General features: G+C 42.2%; 1 protein-coding gene across 3 annotated transcripts in view; it reads left to right on the forward strand.

The window, feature by feature from the left end:
* PIK3R4 (phosphoinositide-3-kinase regulatory subunit 4) overlaps window positions 1-17,601 on the forward strand; it is a 38,091-nt gene that overhangs the window by 1,301 nt on the left and 19,189 nt on the right. Inside the window, exons 2-7 of one of the 3 annotated variants that reach the window (XM_083577627.1) lie at window positions 3,063-3,210; window positions 8,563-9,324; window positions 12,406-12,539; window positions 12,646-13,228; window positions 13,956-14,090; window positions 16,709-16,930. In XM_083577627.1, the coding sequence (XP_083433753.1) occupies window positions 8,595-9,324; window positions 12,406-12,539; window positions 12,646-13,228; window positions 13,956-14,090; window positions 16,709-16,930 (1,804 nt within the window). In that variant the 5' untranslated portion in view covers window positions 3,063-3,210; window positions 8,563-8,594. Of the gene's footprint in view, window positions 1-3,062; window positions 3,211-6,576; window positions 6,862-8,562; window positions 9,325-12,405; window positions 12,540-12,645; window positions 13,229-13,955; window positions 14,091-16,708; window positions 16,931-17,601 lie in introns of those variants that run through there. The other 2 variants (XM_083577625.1, XM_083577626.1) reach the window with 2 other exon arrangements.

A 17,601-nucleotide genomic window follows, 5' to 3' on the forward strand; every position in this document is an offset into this window, starting at 1 on the left:
TCTTTGCAACTTGTGTTACAAGGCATGCATACCATCAAGATGAATGATGAATTGCCACAGCATCAGACCCTACGTGCATGTATTAGCCTCCTGACACAATAGCCAGTAACACAGACAAGCATATTAAACATATGGCTGGATGGAAGATATTACCAGAGTCCTTAGAGAGGAAACATTGTGGTTGCCATGATTTCCTTTCAAAAAGGAACTAAGACTAGAGTATATTGTCCCTTACTATTGCCCTTACATAGGTCCATCTAAAATAGACACATGTGCCTGTGATAGCCTGAGGCTTGGCAAGCTTCCTGTTCTTTTTTTAAAAAAATCAATGTGTCCCTCATACTGCATGGAAATTGCAGATGACATTCTGCCTCTGCTTTAACTGAGTAACAGTAAACTTTCCTACAAATAATTCTCACTTTGAAGCTGCCATACTTCAGGTTCACAGATTATAGGTTTTGGTAGAACCATGTGCCTGTCCTTTGAGAGTACTTCACTTTTCTGAGTTAAGAAGCCAGATGCAAAGGGGGCAGCCTCTTGCGACAAACAGAAGCTAGGTGGACACCTTAACCTACCTTGTAAATCAAGGTGGGGAATGTGCGGCCCTTCAGATGTTCTTGAACATCATCCCTGACCGTTGGCTATCTTGGATGGCAGTTGGGAGGGTCACAGGTTCCCCACTCCAAGTATAAATAGGGCATAATAAATGTTGCATTTGGTTAAGGCCACTTGCTAATTCCTTCCAGTTTTGATTATCATAAAGCATCAAACATACACCAATAACGGTGTCAGGATTGAATTCTCAGATTTGCAGATCAAATGAAAACAAAACAGATTTTAATTTCATTTTTAAATTGTTTTCTCCTGCTCTCCTTACTACAGTAACGCCAATTGTGATAATATGGGGGAATCCCAAGATGTTAGCATCAGTCGTGAAAACACACTTGCTTATAATTAGACCAGAGGAAGAAGAAGAAGAGTTTGGATTTGATATCCCACTTTATCACTAACCAAAGGAGTCTCAAAGCGGCTAACAGTCGCCTTTCCCTTCCTCCCCCACAACAAACACTCTGTGAGGTGAGTGGGGCTGAGAGACTTCAGAGAAGTGTGACTAGCCCAAGGTCACCCAGCAGCTGCATGTGGAGGAGCGGGGAATCGAACCTGGTTCACCAGATTACGAGTCTACCGCTCTTAACCACTACACCACACTGGCTCTCATAAACACTACTTGACTACTTCTGAAGTCAGATGTAGCATACTAAGGGTAATAGTTTGTGTTACGGGCAGACCAACCACCAAATCAAATGCTGGATTGGTGAGTTGCTTCCTGTCTCAGTGAGGCGAGTCGTCCTTCCAATTCCCACGTCTAGTTCTGCCTCAGCCCAGTAATTTATGGTTACAAACAAGGAACACCTATCCAAAAACCCTAACTATTCAGAACAAACATATTTAACACCATTTTATAAGCCAGAGGCAAAGCACAGCTGTATGCTCATGATAATTTTTTTTTATTTAAATTATATATACATATCTCTAGGGAACTCAGGTGCTATTTGAAATCCGAGGGGAGTGAGAGAAACCAAGATTGCCAGCCGTTTCCTGGTGTCAGTGCCAGATTCACTGCTGGGAAACCAGTGAAAGTGGTGGTGGTTTCCCCCCTATAGTCTATGATTTATGTGTTTGAGAAACATTGACTAATATCGTCCTCAAGACACTCCTTAAAATCAGAAGTGCTGTTCCTTGTTAGGCTGCTTCAATAGCTGTGACAGCTGCTCTTTTATTCATTACTGCAAAAGATAAAAGTAGGAGAGATTTGACTGTGTGGGAGGAAATGCAAATTTTCTGTTTAAAAGACAGATTGGAGTCAGGTGAAAGAGACCAGGAGCAAAATATATTAACCTGCATTTCTGCTCACCAGACTAGGAATAACTATCACCTCTAAAAGCATGCATATGTCCAAAACATACGAGCCTATTTTTCTATGAGAATGTATGCTTTCTAAACCATCCCTGGCAAATTACTCATTAAGCATGGCCCTTAATATTGTCCTCCACATCAACCAGTTCAGGAATCTCAAAATGTGTATGCAGGTCCAGTTAGTTTGTATCTAGCTTTTAGAATGGAATGGAGCAAAATTCATTTCGGAATAGTCAGAATTCATTTCAGAATAGTCATATATGGATTGGGGTCCTTTGGTACCTATGCTGAAGCATTGTTCTTCTGCAGTCAGCTCGAATCAAAATGATAAGTGTGGTACCACACAGTATTTCATATAGTATTACATTCCATATTACAACCCCACAATTGAGATGTGAAATTCTGGTCAAAATGTGCTGAGAATTGTAGACTTCCGTTAGTGAAGGCTTCCCTATTTGTTGTGCTTTAAAAAAGCTCCTGCTTCTCCCAACATTATCGAAAGCTCCTTTTTAATTAAGCATTTCCTAAGGTGGTTTCCTCCTACCCACTTGCATTTGACCTGCAAATGATTCATTTCCAAAACTCAAATCACACTGTTTCCCAGTTGTTGTTGGGTTTTTTTGGGGGGGGGGATTAGGGAGTTAAGCACAATTGCAGAAACTTAAAAATTATTTTAATTTTTTTATTTTCAAAAGAAATGTGATGAATGCAGGAGAGCATTAAGAAGTAGCAACAGATGCAGGAAAGAAAGTAGCAAGAAAAGAGGAGGCAATGATTAAAAGGTATACAGAGGAAGGTGGTCCAAATAGCAAAGGGGCTATTATAGTCTATATCGCCACCGCCACCACCACCCTAGCTTAATTTGGAAGTCTGCTGAAAATAAGTCCCTCGAATCCAAAAGGAAATACCATTTGTGCAGCCACTGTGGCTGCTTCTAGAGTCAGTACTGGTGGCATCAAAGCCAGAGCTATAGATGGCACACTGGATCCTGCATTGCAGTGGTGGATATACCGGTACTCAGTTAAAAGTATCGCAGGTAGTTTGATCTTAGTGGATATGCATGAAATATAGCAAAGAAAATACAATTGTGTGTGTGTACTTCTATATTTGCATAAAAACTGATTTTGGTTTTTTTTTAATCCCAGGTGTTGAAAAGCTATGGGGGATGCACAACACAGGACATGGAATATCAATGCAACCAGCAAACACAAGGAAAAACAAATCAGAAAGCTGAGTCAACACCCATCACAACACCAGTTGCCTCATGGACCATTCTTCTGCCAATACACCCAGGTTAGGCTGATGCTGCAATTTTGTTTAAATCAGAATAATTGCCACAAACCTGGTCTTTAGAAAGATGGGTGGACAACTTGACTAATCAATTGGCAGTGACATATTGATTTTTATCTTTCGCTAAATTACATTTGTCTCTAAACAGTGTACATGAAACTCAATACAATGAGAATAAGATTGAGTTAAAACTATGACATCAGAATTCAGTTAAAATACTGGCTGGAATAAACAGTAGGCACCAGAAGTTCAAGAGGAAGCGGGATGTTATATTGAATGTACAGCTGAAGGCAATACTGAATGCACGGCTCCTGCTGGATATGAGCTGTGCATGTCAGCCATGGATAATACAAACTAACTAAATAAACAAATGTCACCTCCAGCCTATATTAACTGGGTTTTTATAGGAATGTAAAAACAACTTAAAATGCCCACCGTTTTAATCCCAGGTGTTGTAAATTAGCACCACTAATAAGAACAAGTGAATCATGCACTTTGGGGGTGGGGTAAGAGAGAAATGAAAATGTAGTTGCCAGATTATTTGTTTTTTGCTAGATGCTGAAGTCAGATTATTATTTTTCTTAAAGTTACTGATTCATCTATACAAGCTTGCATATATCAAGTACACTCTGGTGTGCTTGCCTGTCAGGTCCCTCATGACAGACACCCATCTACAGTCCTCATTTTGAAATTTATATTACCCTACTTGAAAATAATAATAATAATCCCTTCAGACATCTGTCCTGACGTTAGCTAGATGCAACACCCAAAATCCTTTGATAAGGATTTCTGAGCGGCTTAATTTTTTAACACCTGATGGAACAGAGACATATTATACAGAGCATAGGTACTTCCGCATTTTAGGAAAATACAGCCATCTTGTGGCCAAAATTAAAGTTCCGATTCAGTGGCATAGAACATGTTTTCCAGGGGAAAGCAACGGGGGGGGGGGGATGCAAAATGGCTTGGGCGCATGCCTAGAAAGCATGGGAGAAGTGTGGACAAGCCCTGTTTTTGCCTGCTAGAACGTATCCTCGAAATGAATGTTGAAGTTATGGCAGATAGCACAATGGGAATGTTGACCCAGCATGCAGCAACTGCAGCAAAAAGAGGAATTGTTGGGGACTATTAGGAAAGGGCTTGAAAACAAAGCTGTTGCTATCACAAATCTATGGTGCAACCACACCTGGAATACAGTGTACAGCTCTGGTTGCAGTATCTAAAAAAGGGTATTATAGAACTAGAAAGGGGGCAGAAAGGGGCAGCCAGAATTTTTAAAACCAGACAACTGCAGATGACTTCATTTGCAGGAAGCAGCCCCAATTCTGCTCACATTCATTAAAGTATATGTAAGTAATACTTGTTGTTCAACTGTTGCCAGCCTGACAAGGAAATATTTATCTTCAACTATCTGTGCAAGGCATATATTTCTACCACAAACAGCTAAGATGGCATACAAATGTAATAAACAAATAAAAAAAAAAATTAACAGAGAGACTAGCACAACTTCTTTCAAAGTCTCGTTTCCTACTACAGAATCCCATGACAGATAGGAAAACCAAAGCCTCAAAGTGGCCTGGGAGATGACATCCAGACTATAAACCCCAATCAAAATCCTATAACAATATAAATGTAATAGGGATTGGGGCGGACTCCTGTCTCTCCTGTCAGTGGCCCATGTCCAGTTATTATTAATTAAATTAAAACATAATAACAATAATGATCATGATCTCCCTAGTGCAGTTGGTTAAAGCCTCATGTTGATAACACCAAGGTCGCAGGTTTGATTCCCATAAGGGGCAGCCGCAGACCCGCCAAATATCCCTATTTTTCAGGGACAGTCCCGGATTTACAGAAGCTGTCCTGGTTTCTGACTTGATCCCGGAATGTCCCGTTTTTCCTTAGGATGTCCCTTTTTTCATTGCAGAAATGTTGGAAGGTATGGTAGGATGTCCCGATTTTATTCGGAGAAACGTTGGGAGGGTGTGGAGTTATGCAACCCCCTTAAGTCAGGGAGAAAAATAACTATACAACCTTTAGAAGACATCTGAAAGCAGCTCTGTATAGGGAAGCATTTTAACGTTCAGTGTTTTATTATGTTTTTGTATATGCTAGAAGCCACCCAGAGTGGCTAGGGCAACCCAGTCAGATGGGCATGGTATAAATGATAAAATTATCATTATCATAATGAAATAAGATAAAGGTAAAGGTACCCCGGCCCGTACGGGGCAGTCTTGCCAGACTCTAGGGTTGTGCGCTCATCTCACTCTACAGGCCGGGAGCCAGCGCTGTCCGCAGACACTTCCGGGTCACGTGGCCAGCGTGACAAGCTGCATCTGGCGAGCCAGCGCAGCACACGGAACGCCGTTTACTTCCTGCTAGAAAGCGGTCCCTATTTATCTACTTGCACCCAAAGGTGCTTTCGAACTGCTAGGTTGGCAGGCGCTGGGACCGAACGACGGGAGTGCACCCCGCCGCAGGGATTTGAACCGCCGACCTGACGATCGGCAAGTCCTAGGCGCTGAGGCTTTAACCCACAGCGCCACCTGCGTCCCTATCTAGGAGCAGCAAATTAATTATTTGAGGAAGTCAAAGAAACATGTGACTGAAAAACTGTTATTGAAACTGAATTGTTTTTAATATTTTTTTTTTTTCTTTTTGTGTTTATATAAAATTGGAAAATTCAATAAATATTCATTTTAAAAAAAATATTATTAATAATAATAATAATAGTTGCTGTTATTATTCTTTGCTGCTCCCAGACGGCCTCTCTTAGGGGCGGGAACAAATTATTATTATTATTATTATTATTATTATTATTATTATTATTATTATTATTTGTTATGTACTGAGTTGAATAGGATCCAAACTGCAGCAGTCTGATTGGTCCTAGAACAATAGGATCCAAAAGGCAGCAGTCTGATTGGTCCTAGAACAATACAGCAGTATGATTGGTTGGCAGGAACCACCCAATCATGCTCCAGATAGAAGTGAATCCACAACCTGATTGGCTTACAGTAGGATTCCGGAATTAGCCAATCATGTGCAGCCCATTGTGTAAATAATGTATATAAAGCAGATACTTTGAGGGGACATTCATTCATTCCTCCTCACCACTATGAGCTGAATAAAGAGCATGAAATCACTTTGCGACTCTGAGTATATTTCATTATTATTATTATTATATTTATTTGCTTGCTTGCTTGCTAACGGGGCGGGGAACATAATTAATAATAATAATAATTTTGTTCCCCGCCCCGTTAGCTAGCAAGCAAGCAAATAAATAAATATAATAAATATAATAATTTGTTCCCCGCCCCTGAGAGAGGCCGTTTGGGAACGGCAAGTGCCTCGCTTCCCGATGAGGCCGCCGCGGGAGGGCCAGCAGCGTCCAAGCAAGCGCCGGCTCCTCCTTTTCCCTCCCCGCCAGGATGTGAGCTCAGCGGCCGCGCCGCCTCCTTCCTCTTGTGTAATGCTTACCGGTTTCCCGTGCGGCGGCGGCGGCCGAGGAGCCGAGAGCGCTGGGGGCAAGCGCGGCCCTGGCCTCCCCCCCCCTCCCCGGCGGGGCTAGCTGAGGAGAGGCGGTGAGTCGCGGCGGGAAGGCTCGCGCTCTCTCCCTCGCACCTCGCCTCAGGCGGCGGGAAAGCGCCTGAGGTAAAAGGGCGCGAGGAGGACCCAAACGCCGGCCCTGTCGGGAGGAGGGACTTCGCTTTCGAGGGGTCCCCAGCGCCATAGCGGACCCCCTTTTATTGGGGGACCCTTCGTGAAGCCCTTCCTTTCTCTGCCCCCCAACACTGCAAAGGGATGTCAAGGAGCAGGAAGTGGTGTTTTCTGAGGGAGGAAGAACGGACTGACGGGCTCATTCATGGCCGACCGCTGGGCATGGCAAATAGAAATGTTGACCAGCGTGATGGTGCCTTGGCTTCGTCTCCTTGAATCTGAGACGCCACAGAGCGGGGTTTCCCAAACTTGGGTCGCCAGCTGGTTTTTTTAAGGACTACAACGCCCATCATCCCTGGACTACTCGTCCTGCTAGCTAAGGATGATGGGAGTTGTAGTCCAAGAACAGTTTGGGAAACTGCTCCAGAAGAGTGTGTGTGTATATACATAATATGTGTGTGTGTGTGTGTGTGTGTGTGTGTGTACAGTGCTTTCCCCCCCTAAAAAGATGTTTAAGGCTACTCTCATTTTGACTCGAGAAAAATCACCATTTTATACTTCAGATTGGGAAAAAGAAATAAATGGACAAAAGTACTGCACAAAGATTCACAAAATGTTTAGGGGTATGCGTCCCCCCAGAAAAAAGCACTGTGTGTGTGTGTATCTATCTATCTATCTGTGTGTGTGTGTGTGTGTGTGTGTGTGTGTATATATATATATATATATATATATATATATATATACACACACACATACAGGATGAGTCCTTGTGGATACAGAGTACACATGTTCCATAGGACCTCTTTTAAAAGACTCACCCTGTGTGTGTGTGTGTGTGTATGTGTGTGTGTGTGTGTGTAATAAAATCTTCCAAGATGAATCTTAGAAGGAAACTGAGGGAAACTGAGGTGTAAAGTTAAAAGGCGGGAGAGGTGCAAAATGCTGTGGTAGAAAATGGCCATGGCTTGCCGTGGGAATGTTTCTAGATGGCTGCTTGGGAAAGTGGTGCCTTTGCACAGCCTGGTCCTTCCAAATATTTTTAGACTGACTACAATTCCCATCAGCCCCAGTGAGCATGGCCCCATGGTCAGGCGTGATGGGAGTTGTAGTCCAGCAGCGTCTTGGCGGGCACCGGTTCGGAAAAGGCCGCCCTATTAAATATTCTGTGTTAAGGGAAGTGGGAGCATTTGGGTTATTAAATGCTGTGATCTCAGACACGTTGTGCAAAATGGGAACATAAGGGGACATAACAGCCTCAGGTGACTCGATGGGTTAGTGCTCAGGGGGTTGGACTAGATGACCCTCGGTCCCTTCCAACTCTGCAGTCCTATGACCCACCTAGTCCAGCATCCTGTTTTTTCAGTGGCCAAGCAGAGTCCTATAAGAAGCCCAAAAGCAGGATAGTGCAATAGCACTATTCCCACTTGTGATTTCCAGCAACTGGGCTCTATATCGACTTGCCGTCCCATTCTACACTTTCTAATTGATATTTTAAATCAAATTGGTACATATGTGGACTCAGTTTAATAACATTAATAAAACAAGACATTAACAAACAAATTATGATTTATAAAATATTTAAAATAGAGCCACTTAATAGTAATTTGTGTGTTTCAAAATGAAATTATATATTGTGTGTCGTTTGTGAAGAGCAATGCAGTTGAGATGAACAAATCGCTCTCTTGTCTTTTTTAGGCAGAGTTGTGACGAAGAACTAAAGGTCTGCCATGGGGAACCAGCTGGCTGGTATTGCCCCTTCTCAGATCCTCTCCGTTGACAGCTATTTCTCAGACATCCATGACTTTGAATATGACAAAAGCTTGGGCAGTACTCGGTTTTTTAAAGTTGCCCGAGCTAAGCACAGAGAAGGGCTGGTGGTCGTCAAGGTGTTTGCCATTCAAGATCCAACTTTACCGTTAACTAGTTACAAGCAGGAGCTGGAGGAGCTGAAAATAAGGTTGAATTCTGCGCAAAACTGTCTTCCCTTCCAGAAGGCCACATTATCTGAAAAAGCAGCCATGCTTTTCAGGCAGTATGTACGAGATAATCTCTATGACCGTATTAGTACTCGTCCGTTCCTGAACAACATTGAGAAACGGTGGATAGCCTTCCAGATCTTGACTGCAGTGGACCAAGCACACAGGTCTGGGGTCCGTCACGGAGACATCAAAACTGAAAATGTCATGGTGACCAGCTGGAACTGGGTCCTTCTAACAGATTTTGCTAGTTTTAAACCAACCTACCTTCCTGAAGACAACCCTGCTGATTTCAATTATTTCTTTGATACGTCAAGAAGGAGGACTTGCTACATTGCTCCAGAGCGCTTTGTTGATGGCAGCATATTTGCAACGGAACTGGAGAATATGAGAGATCCTTCCACTCCCCTGGTGGACTTGGCTAACAGTAATCAGCGAAGCAGGGGGGAACTAAAGCGTGCAATGGACATCTTTTCTGCAGGTACTTTAAAGTGATCAAGTAAACGACGTGCATAAGCTGTGCCTTCATAGAAAGTGTTGCTTTCTGATTTCTAGGGGAGGAGTGGGGAACTTAGTGCAATCTTGTGATGAACTAAAACCATCAACCTTTTCCAGATATAATGTATGAGATACAGCATAGAACTACAGTGGTACCTTGGTTCTCAAACTTAATCTCTTCCGGCAGTCCGTCCCAAAACCAAAGCGTTCCAAAACCAAGGCGTGCTTTCCCATAGAAAGTAATGCAGAATGGATCAATCCATTCCAGACCTTTAAAAACAACCCCTAAAACAGCAATTTAACAAGAGGTTTACTATCTAATGAGACCATTGATCCATAAAATGAAAGCAATAAACAATGTACTGCAGTCACACAATCAGTAGCTGAACTGGGTTCCACAAACAAAAAGAGCTGCAAAAACAAAAATGCAAAATAAATAGCAAAAACAGACAGACCTCAGTGTAACACTCAAAATGGAAGTGTGGCACTCACAAGGGAAGTGGCACTCAAATCAGAAGTGTAACACTCAAAACTCAAAACCGAATTGTGGCACTCAAATCGGAAGCGTAACACTCGAAACGGAGCACATTCGGCTTCCGAAAAATGTTTGCAAACCAGAACACTTACTTTCAGGTTTGCAGTGTTTGGGTTCCAAGTTGTTTGAGTACCAAGGTGTTTGAGAACCAAGGTACCACTGTACAGGTTTTACTTCACAGTCACATTAGTCTGCATGATAATTCTTAGCATTCCTTGTGAATTCTCCAGTCTTCCTGTGATTAGCAAAGTATAATGTTTAGCAGGAGGCTTGCAAACAATTAAGCTCCACATTTGTCCAGCCAAAGTATATATTAAAAAATAACATATAGTACGTCTCTCCTGTAATCATACCACTTCAGAACGTAATGGGAAAATGCATCGTTGAAAGCTTCTCCGTGTAAAAATCATAATAAAATCATTGCACATAGAAAACTTGCAAGTAAGTATGAAGGGTCATAGCTTAACCTTCTCCCCAGTATGCTAGTTTTTCCCATTTAGAATGGTGGTGTTGTTTGTTTGCTTCCTTGTATTTTTTCAAACAAACAACCAAGCATGCCATTCTCTCATCTGCGTTCTGAAATAGTACTGTCCCAGGAGACATCCTCTAATTTCTGTAGTTGTGAAGTACACTCAACAGTAGCATCTCTGTATTTTAATGGTGATTCATACTGGGCTAATTTCTATGCCTCTCAGGGTGCTTCCAGATGTGGGCTTAATATTACAAAAAGGCTATTGAGACATTGCAAATAGGGCACTGTAACTTGCTGGATTTCCCCTTTTCTGGAAAATCCTGATTAACGGTGGGGGGGAGGGAGGAAATATGGAGTGGTATTTTGATGTCAATAGCATTGTATTGAATGCACAATGAACACCATTCCCCCATAAACACCTGTCTGGAAGCAATCTGAAAGCACTTCCTGGTGTCAGATCCATGTGGCTACTTTTGTTCCACTGGGGTCTCCGCATTAAGCCTGTGGGTTGTAGTGGGAGGATTGGTCACATGAGTTAGCCCCAGATACATTAGTGAAATTGTAAAACATGCTCACAAGATCCACAATATTTTTTTTGTTGGCGTCAATGTCTTCTTACTATTTAGAGGCCGGACATATTGCCCTGGTGCTGGCAGTTATTTGCACTTCTGTCATTCTTCCTAAGTGATGTGAATCTACATGCAGGTTTGGGGGCTTCATCATGTTGGGCAGTCCTTGATTGTTTCTGCTTCAGGAAGCAATGGTAGTTACCTTGGTTGAGAAATCCTACAGTCAATTGAAGGACAGAGAAACTAACTCCAGGCACATCTAGAGAAGAACAGCTTATTTTCATACTTTCTTTCCTTTTTCAATAAACAGTATTTGGTGGGAGCTTCTTCCTAGCTGTCAGTGTATGATGTGGGTTCATATTGTGTTCTGAATGCAGTCAACTGGTAGTATATAGTCTCGCTCATTCAATAGCAGGAAATATGGATGCCAACAGGTGCTGAATGCTCCTTTTCTCCAGCCTGTAAAGGTTAATCTACAATTTTGAACTCCACATGGGGTTCTGTCTACATTGCAGCCCTAGTCATATTGTTTTGGGCCACTGATCATCTCTTGTGGATGTGTGGGTGTGTAAAACATCTTCAGGCCTGCACGTATTCTTACTGGTTCTCAGTGATGGTTTCCAAGATCATTTGAACACCAGAGGGGGGGGGGGAAAGGATGTGGTTGATACGCTTTTCCCACACACCCCAATTTGATGGGGTTTCTATTTCTTTTAAAAGAAATAGAATGCCCTCCCATCAGATGTTAAGGAGATGAGTAATTATATACCATTTAGGAAACATCTGAGGGAAGCCCTGTATAGGGAAGGTTTTTAAGATTTAATGTTTTACTATGTTTTTATATATGCTGGAAGCCGCCCAGAGTGGCTGGGGCAACGCAGTCAGATGGGCAAGGTACTACTACAGTGGTACTTCCGGTTACATACGCTTCAGGTTATATACGCTTCAGGTTACAGACTCCACTAACCCAGAAATAGTACCTCGGGTTAAGAATTTTGCTTCAGGATGAGAACAGAAATCGTGCTCTGGCGGCAGCGGGAGGCCCCATTAGCTAAAGTGGTGCTTCAGGTTAAGAACAGTTTCAGGTTAAGAACGGACCTCCAGAACGAATTAAGTTCTTAACCCGAGGTACCACTGTACTACTAATTTACTATTATTATTATTAGTAGTAGTATTTATTATAGCAATAGAGTTAGAAAAAGCAAGTTCCTGTGCTCCAAGCTGAAGTCTTCATCAGCCTACTGATGTCAGTTTTTGGAGTGCAGGATTATGGTTCTATATTGGTAACTAGAGCACTGAGGGCTGGAAGTTGAGTAAACTATAGAGGTGGAGAGAAGTGATGTCTTCTTAAATGCTCGAACTTGAAAAGGAATGTGTGGCCAATTGGAAAGTGACATCATCTCCATCTTTTATAGTCTTTGGTTATGAGCAGGTGAAACAAGAGATGTCTACCAAATAATTCTCAGGAAGCTGTTCTGTATTTTCCAGGTTGCGTAATAGCTGAGCTCTTTACAGAAGGTGTACCTCTGTTTGACTTGTCACAGCTTTTGGCGTATAGAAATGGCCTCTTTTCCCCTGAACAAGTCCTGAATAAAATTGAAGACCGGAGTATTAGAGAACTGGTAACTAATTTCATTCTACTTACAGTGGCTTATTGCATTTTCTATACCTACTTTAATAATAAAGCATTGCCTTCACCTTGCTCTTTTTGCTCTCTTTTATCTGAAGGTTACCCAGATGATCCACTGCGAACCAGAAAAACGTTTAGCAGCTGAAGACTACTTGAAACAACAACGAAACAACGCATTTCCTGAAATATTTTATACTTTCCTCCAGCCTTACATGGCACAGTTTGCCAAGGAAACCTTTGTATCTGCAGATGAGCGCATCCTCGTTATACGTAAAGATCTGGACAATATTATCCATAATCTCTGTGGGCATGACCAAACCGAAAAAGCTGAAGGAGAGACAAAGGAAAATGGGCTGGTCATTTTGGTGTCGGTGATAACGTCATGCCTTCAGACCCTCAAATACTGTGATTCAAAGCTGGCTGCTTTGGAACTGATTCTCCAGTTGGCACCCAGGTTAAGTGTGGAAATTCTGCTGGACCGTATCACGCCTTATCTCTTGCATTTCAGCAATGACTCTGTGCCCAGAGTAAGGGCAGAAGCCGTTAGGACACTCACTAAAGTTCTTGCTCTGGTCAAAGAAGTACCACGTAATGATATCAATATCTACCCAGAATACATCTTGCCAGGTATTGCACATTTGGCCCAAGATGAAGCCACTATTGTCCGACTGGCTTATGCTGGTAAGAGGGGAGATGGGGGGCTTTGGGGAAGGTTTTCTTTGATGTCATTGCATTTCTTTTTTAAAATCACAGAACTGGAATAAAGAGGGAAGTGTCTGCAAATGTAGATTTTTATTTAGTGCTGAATTTATTTTTCCTTGTATGAAAATTTGGGGGATAAAAAAAAATTATCAGAATGACCTGTTGTGTCTAAATTAAATAAATAGGCCAGAATGTCAATGGCAAAAACATGTTTGGGTCCTACCATCTGCCTGTCTTACTGCTCTAAAAATAACAAACCAACCAGGAGTGTGCCCTGCTACTTGTGCTTCTGACACAAGAATGCCAGAATGATCATTGGTTTTTTGGGATCTGAAACAAGTTTGTCTTGTCCTGCATTTTGTTTTTGCCAGTAGACAGTGAGGGGTCTCTTGGAGCTCACACACAGAACGTGATGGTCGTGCCGAGGTCCATATGGCACAGACATGAAATGGGCATCGTTGGTGGCTCTTGCCCATGCCCTGCCTCCACCCCCCCCCAAAAAAAACGGTTAAAGGAAGCAATTTCGCAAAGTTCAAGCTTGGTTTTCTATGTCTAGGGGTAAGCTAGTGTTAGATGCTGTTATTCTGAGACACTTAACATTTTAATGACAAATCCCCTGTGCTTAACTATTGCCACTGTTTCTGTTGTTATTTTTTTTAAAAAACTTGGATTATCTGGCTCTTACATCCTGCTCTGATATTTGCAGAAAACATAGCACTGTTGGCAGAAACTGCTCTGAGATTCCTAGAACTTGTCCAATTGAAAAACTTGAACATGGAGAATGAACCAAATAGTGAAGAAATGGATGATGCAACACATCCAAGCGAAAATTATGATACTGGTAATGTATCTTTCACTTTCCTTTACTTAGAGCATGCTCATAGGAATACTTATTGGGGTGTAAGCCCAATTGGATGTAGTGGTTGTTGTGTCCAAATGAACATGCATAGACTCAAGAGACTGTTAATTTTTTCATCTTTATGGTTCAGATTCCAGAAGGATGCTGAGAACTTCCGCTTCTTGAGAGCTACAGTAGGGATTTAGGTTAATCTCCCAATTCTTAATGAGAAAGAGGCACCAAAAGACCAGTGCCACAGTCAAGTCAGGATACCTTTATCCAGTCCTCTAGGAAATCAGACTGGTGATCATCCTTTTTTTTTATAATAGATTTTTATTGGTTTTACAACATATATTAAAACACAAAACAACTAACAATTAACGACATAACACATAAACAAACAAACATGCAAACACATATAATTTCTTAACCTCTCTTTCCTGAACCTTGTTTCAACGACTTCCCCATACCTCCCTTTTCTGCATCCCTGTTTTAAATTTTCCCAGCAACCCCTATTTTCAGTACTTGTAATTCAATTTCTAATCTTTTTCCTCTTACCCAATTATTTATCACTGCAATTCTGTTTTACATTACCCATGACATTTTAGCACTCATTAATTTTACAACAGTTCTTAAGATAAACTTTAAATTTCTTCCAATCTTCTTCCACTGTCTCTTTCCCTTGGTCACGGATTCTGCCAGTCATCTCAGCCAGTCCCATATAGTCAATCACCTTCGTCTGCCACTCTTCCAGCGTGGGCAGACTGGTGATCATCCTAGCAAGAAATTATGACTTAAGGATAGCCATCACCCTTCTTGGCATTTTAAAGCTCTGTGGAACTTGACAGAGCACAGAGAAAACATTGTCCTACAAGGCAGCCTAAAATAGCTGCTCAAAGAAGATAAAATATTTTGAATAAATAGAGTTTTGCAAGTAAAGCAGAAGTGGGGAACATGAGGCACAGGGGGGCGGATTTAGCAATCCAGGCCTCTCTAACTGGCCTTTGGGACTCTCCCCAGGCTACACCACTCCCATTGCCCTGCTTTGTGCCCTTATCAAGCCCTTATCAATCAGAGTGGCAGAGTGACCTTTATCTGTGATAATCCCTCTTGTTTGCTTGGATGGCTAGATGTGTTTGCAGGAGGTAGAAATCTCCAGCAGTTGTGTGTCTGGAATATAGCCTACTGTACAAAGTTAAGAGTCATATCAGTTTTTCCATCGACCTTTGCCTCTGGCCTCATCCACCACTGGCATGTGTCCCTGGAAGGTTGCTGATGAGGTAATGTAGCCTTCTGGCTGAAAGAAGTTCCTCATCCCTAAACTAGAGCCTTCCATATTCCCTATAGTGTTAAGGAGATCACTCCAATGGGCGTAAGTGCACAGGTATATCCTCAACACTGAAGTGTATGAGGAACGTAATGTTTGCAGAGTGAACTTTAGGTTCTGTGCAGCAAGTACCTCTAAAGAGGAGTTGCTTCCTAGTTTCTAAAATCTAAGGTATTTAATTGAGCAAATAGTCAGGGAGACTTTTAGTTGTCCCTTCAGTTTCAATGTTGCGCATCTACTCTAAACCTCTCACTCCAATGCTACACAAGCTACCCACAAGAGGTTCTTCTCCTGATCAAAATGTTTTTCTACCCCAGTTCCATGCTGGTCCTGCTTCTGCTCATTCTCTCTTTCTCTGTTCTATCCACTATCCCTTCCCCTGCCATCTGAAGGGCAGTCTTTTATCCTTGTGCTCCACAAGGCGCAGCAGGCCTACAGTAACATTTGAAGTTATAGGAATGGCCAGAAAATTGAATTTCTTGGGCGTTGTTAACATGGTGCTTTTTCTGCATGTTTGCTGATCTACTTACACATGTAACCACATACATCAGGGATGTCCAACAGGTAGATCGCGATCCACTGGCAGATCGTGGGTCCGTGGTAGATCGAAGTAGATCACGGACTGCCCCCCCAAACTTTGGCTCCCTAAAAGATCACTGCCAGTTTTTTATAGTGGGAGTAGAAAGTTGGACATGCCTGACATACATGATTCCCTTAGAAGCAGTGACATTGTCAGTGCAGCAAATTGGTCACTATATCCTCAACCAGTTTAGAACAAGGAAGCATAGAAACTAAGTGTGAGTGTTGCAGTGTTCATGTGGGGCTGTGACTGCGCCCTGATGTGTATGCTGTGGGCCCAACTGTTTAGGAGACTTGGTCTTGGATTTCATATGCTCTGACAGCTTACTTATTGCTGTGGTGGCCAGTATTTTTAGCAAATGTGCCACAGGTCAAGTTGAAATTATGAGACAGAGAACTGCATGTTAAAGTATATATACACCCCCAGTGCCTTGATACAGCCACCACTCTTTACAGAGCTGGAGAGCAGGAATCTCACATGCAACACTGAAGAGGCAGGCTGAGTCCACTTGGGTACCCATGCCATGGTTTGACCACCCATGGCCTATTGCCGTTATATATATGTGTGTGTGTGTTTTAAAAATATATATTAAATAATACAAAAATAATGACCAACAAAAGGAGGGATTCCTGAGTGCAAATAATACATCACAAGGATGATAACACAGTCACACCTGGTTTTTCCTTAACCCTTTTCTATGGTCCTTCTTTGTAGAGCTTCAGGCCTTGCATGAAATGGTCCAGCAGAAAGTTGTCACTTTGCTGAGCGACCCAGAAAACATTGTGAAGCAGACGCTGATGGAAAATGGAATAACTCGCCTTTGTGTCTTTTTTGGTCGTCAAAAAGCCAATGATGTTCTCCTCTCCCATATGATCACCTTTCTCAACGATAAGAATGACTGGCATTTACGAGGAGCGTTTTTTGACAGCATAGTGGGTATGTGCTTGACAACAAATACCAGCTTTTTATCCTGAGGTCACAGTTGGGCTGATAGCTTTATTAGGACCCCAAAGTCGCAGAAATGTGGTAAGCTTTCAAGTTTTCCAGAACTGTTCGTCGGATGAGAGGTTATACAAAGCAAGGGGTAGTGAGTGCACGATTCCTTTTATGTGCAGATTGATAGAATGAATTAGTCTAAGCACAAGGAAGGAACACAGTCCCTCAAGCCTGTCACAGAAGACACTTTAACCTCAAAGCCAACATTTAGGAGAAGTTTTATTAAGAGACAGGGTGGTATTTTAAGTAAATAAACCTAGTTAATCGATGGAAGACTAGTTGCATCAGCCTATTACTCACAGGCAAGGTCACCCCAAGTATAGAAGCAACATGTACGGTGAAGGAGGCAGGCATGTTTTATACTATGTTTTGGGCACAGTGTGACCTTGGTTTAGACCCCTTGGGTAGGAATTGTCTTTACAGATATCCATCTTCCCACACAGCTCTGGATTGGCTATACAAAGAATTCCTTGCTTTGTATAACACCTTGCCTGATGGAAACTTCCAGAGAATTTGAAAATTTGCCACATTTTTGTAAACTTATTGGATGATCCTCATAAAGGTATTTTCCAACTGTGGAATTCATAGTGTTTTTGGGGGGACTAGCACAG

This window comes from Podarcis filfolensis, assembly GCF_964270895.1.
Source record: "Podarcis filfolensis genome assembly, chromosome: 12".
Taxonomy (NCBI): Eukaryota; Metazoa; Chordata; class Lepidosauria; order Squamata; family Lacertidae; genus Podarcis; species Podarcis filfolensis.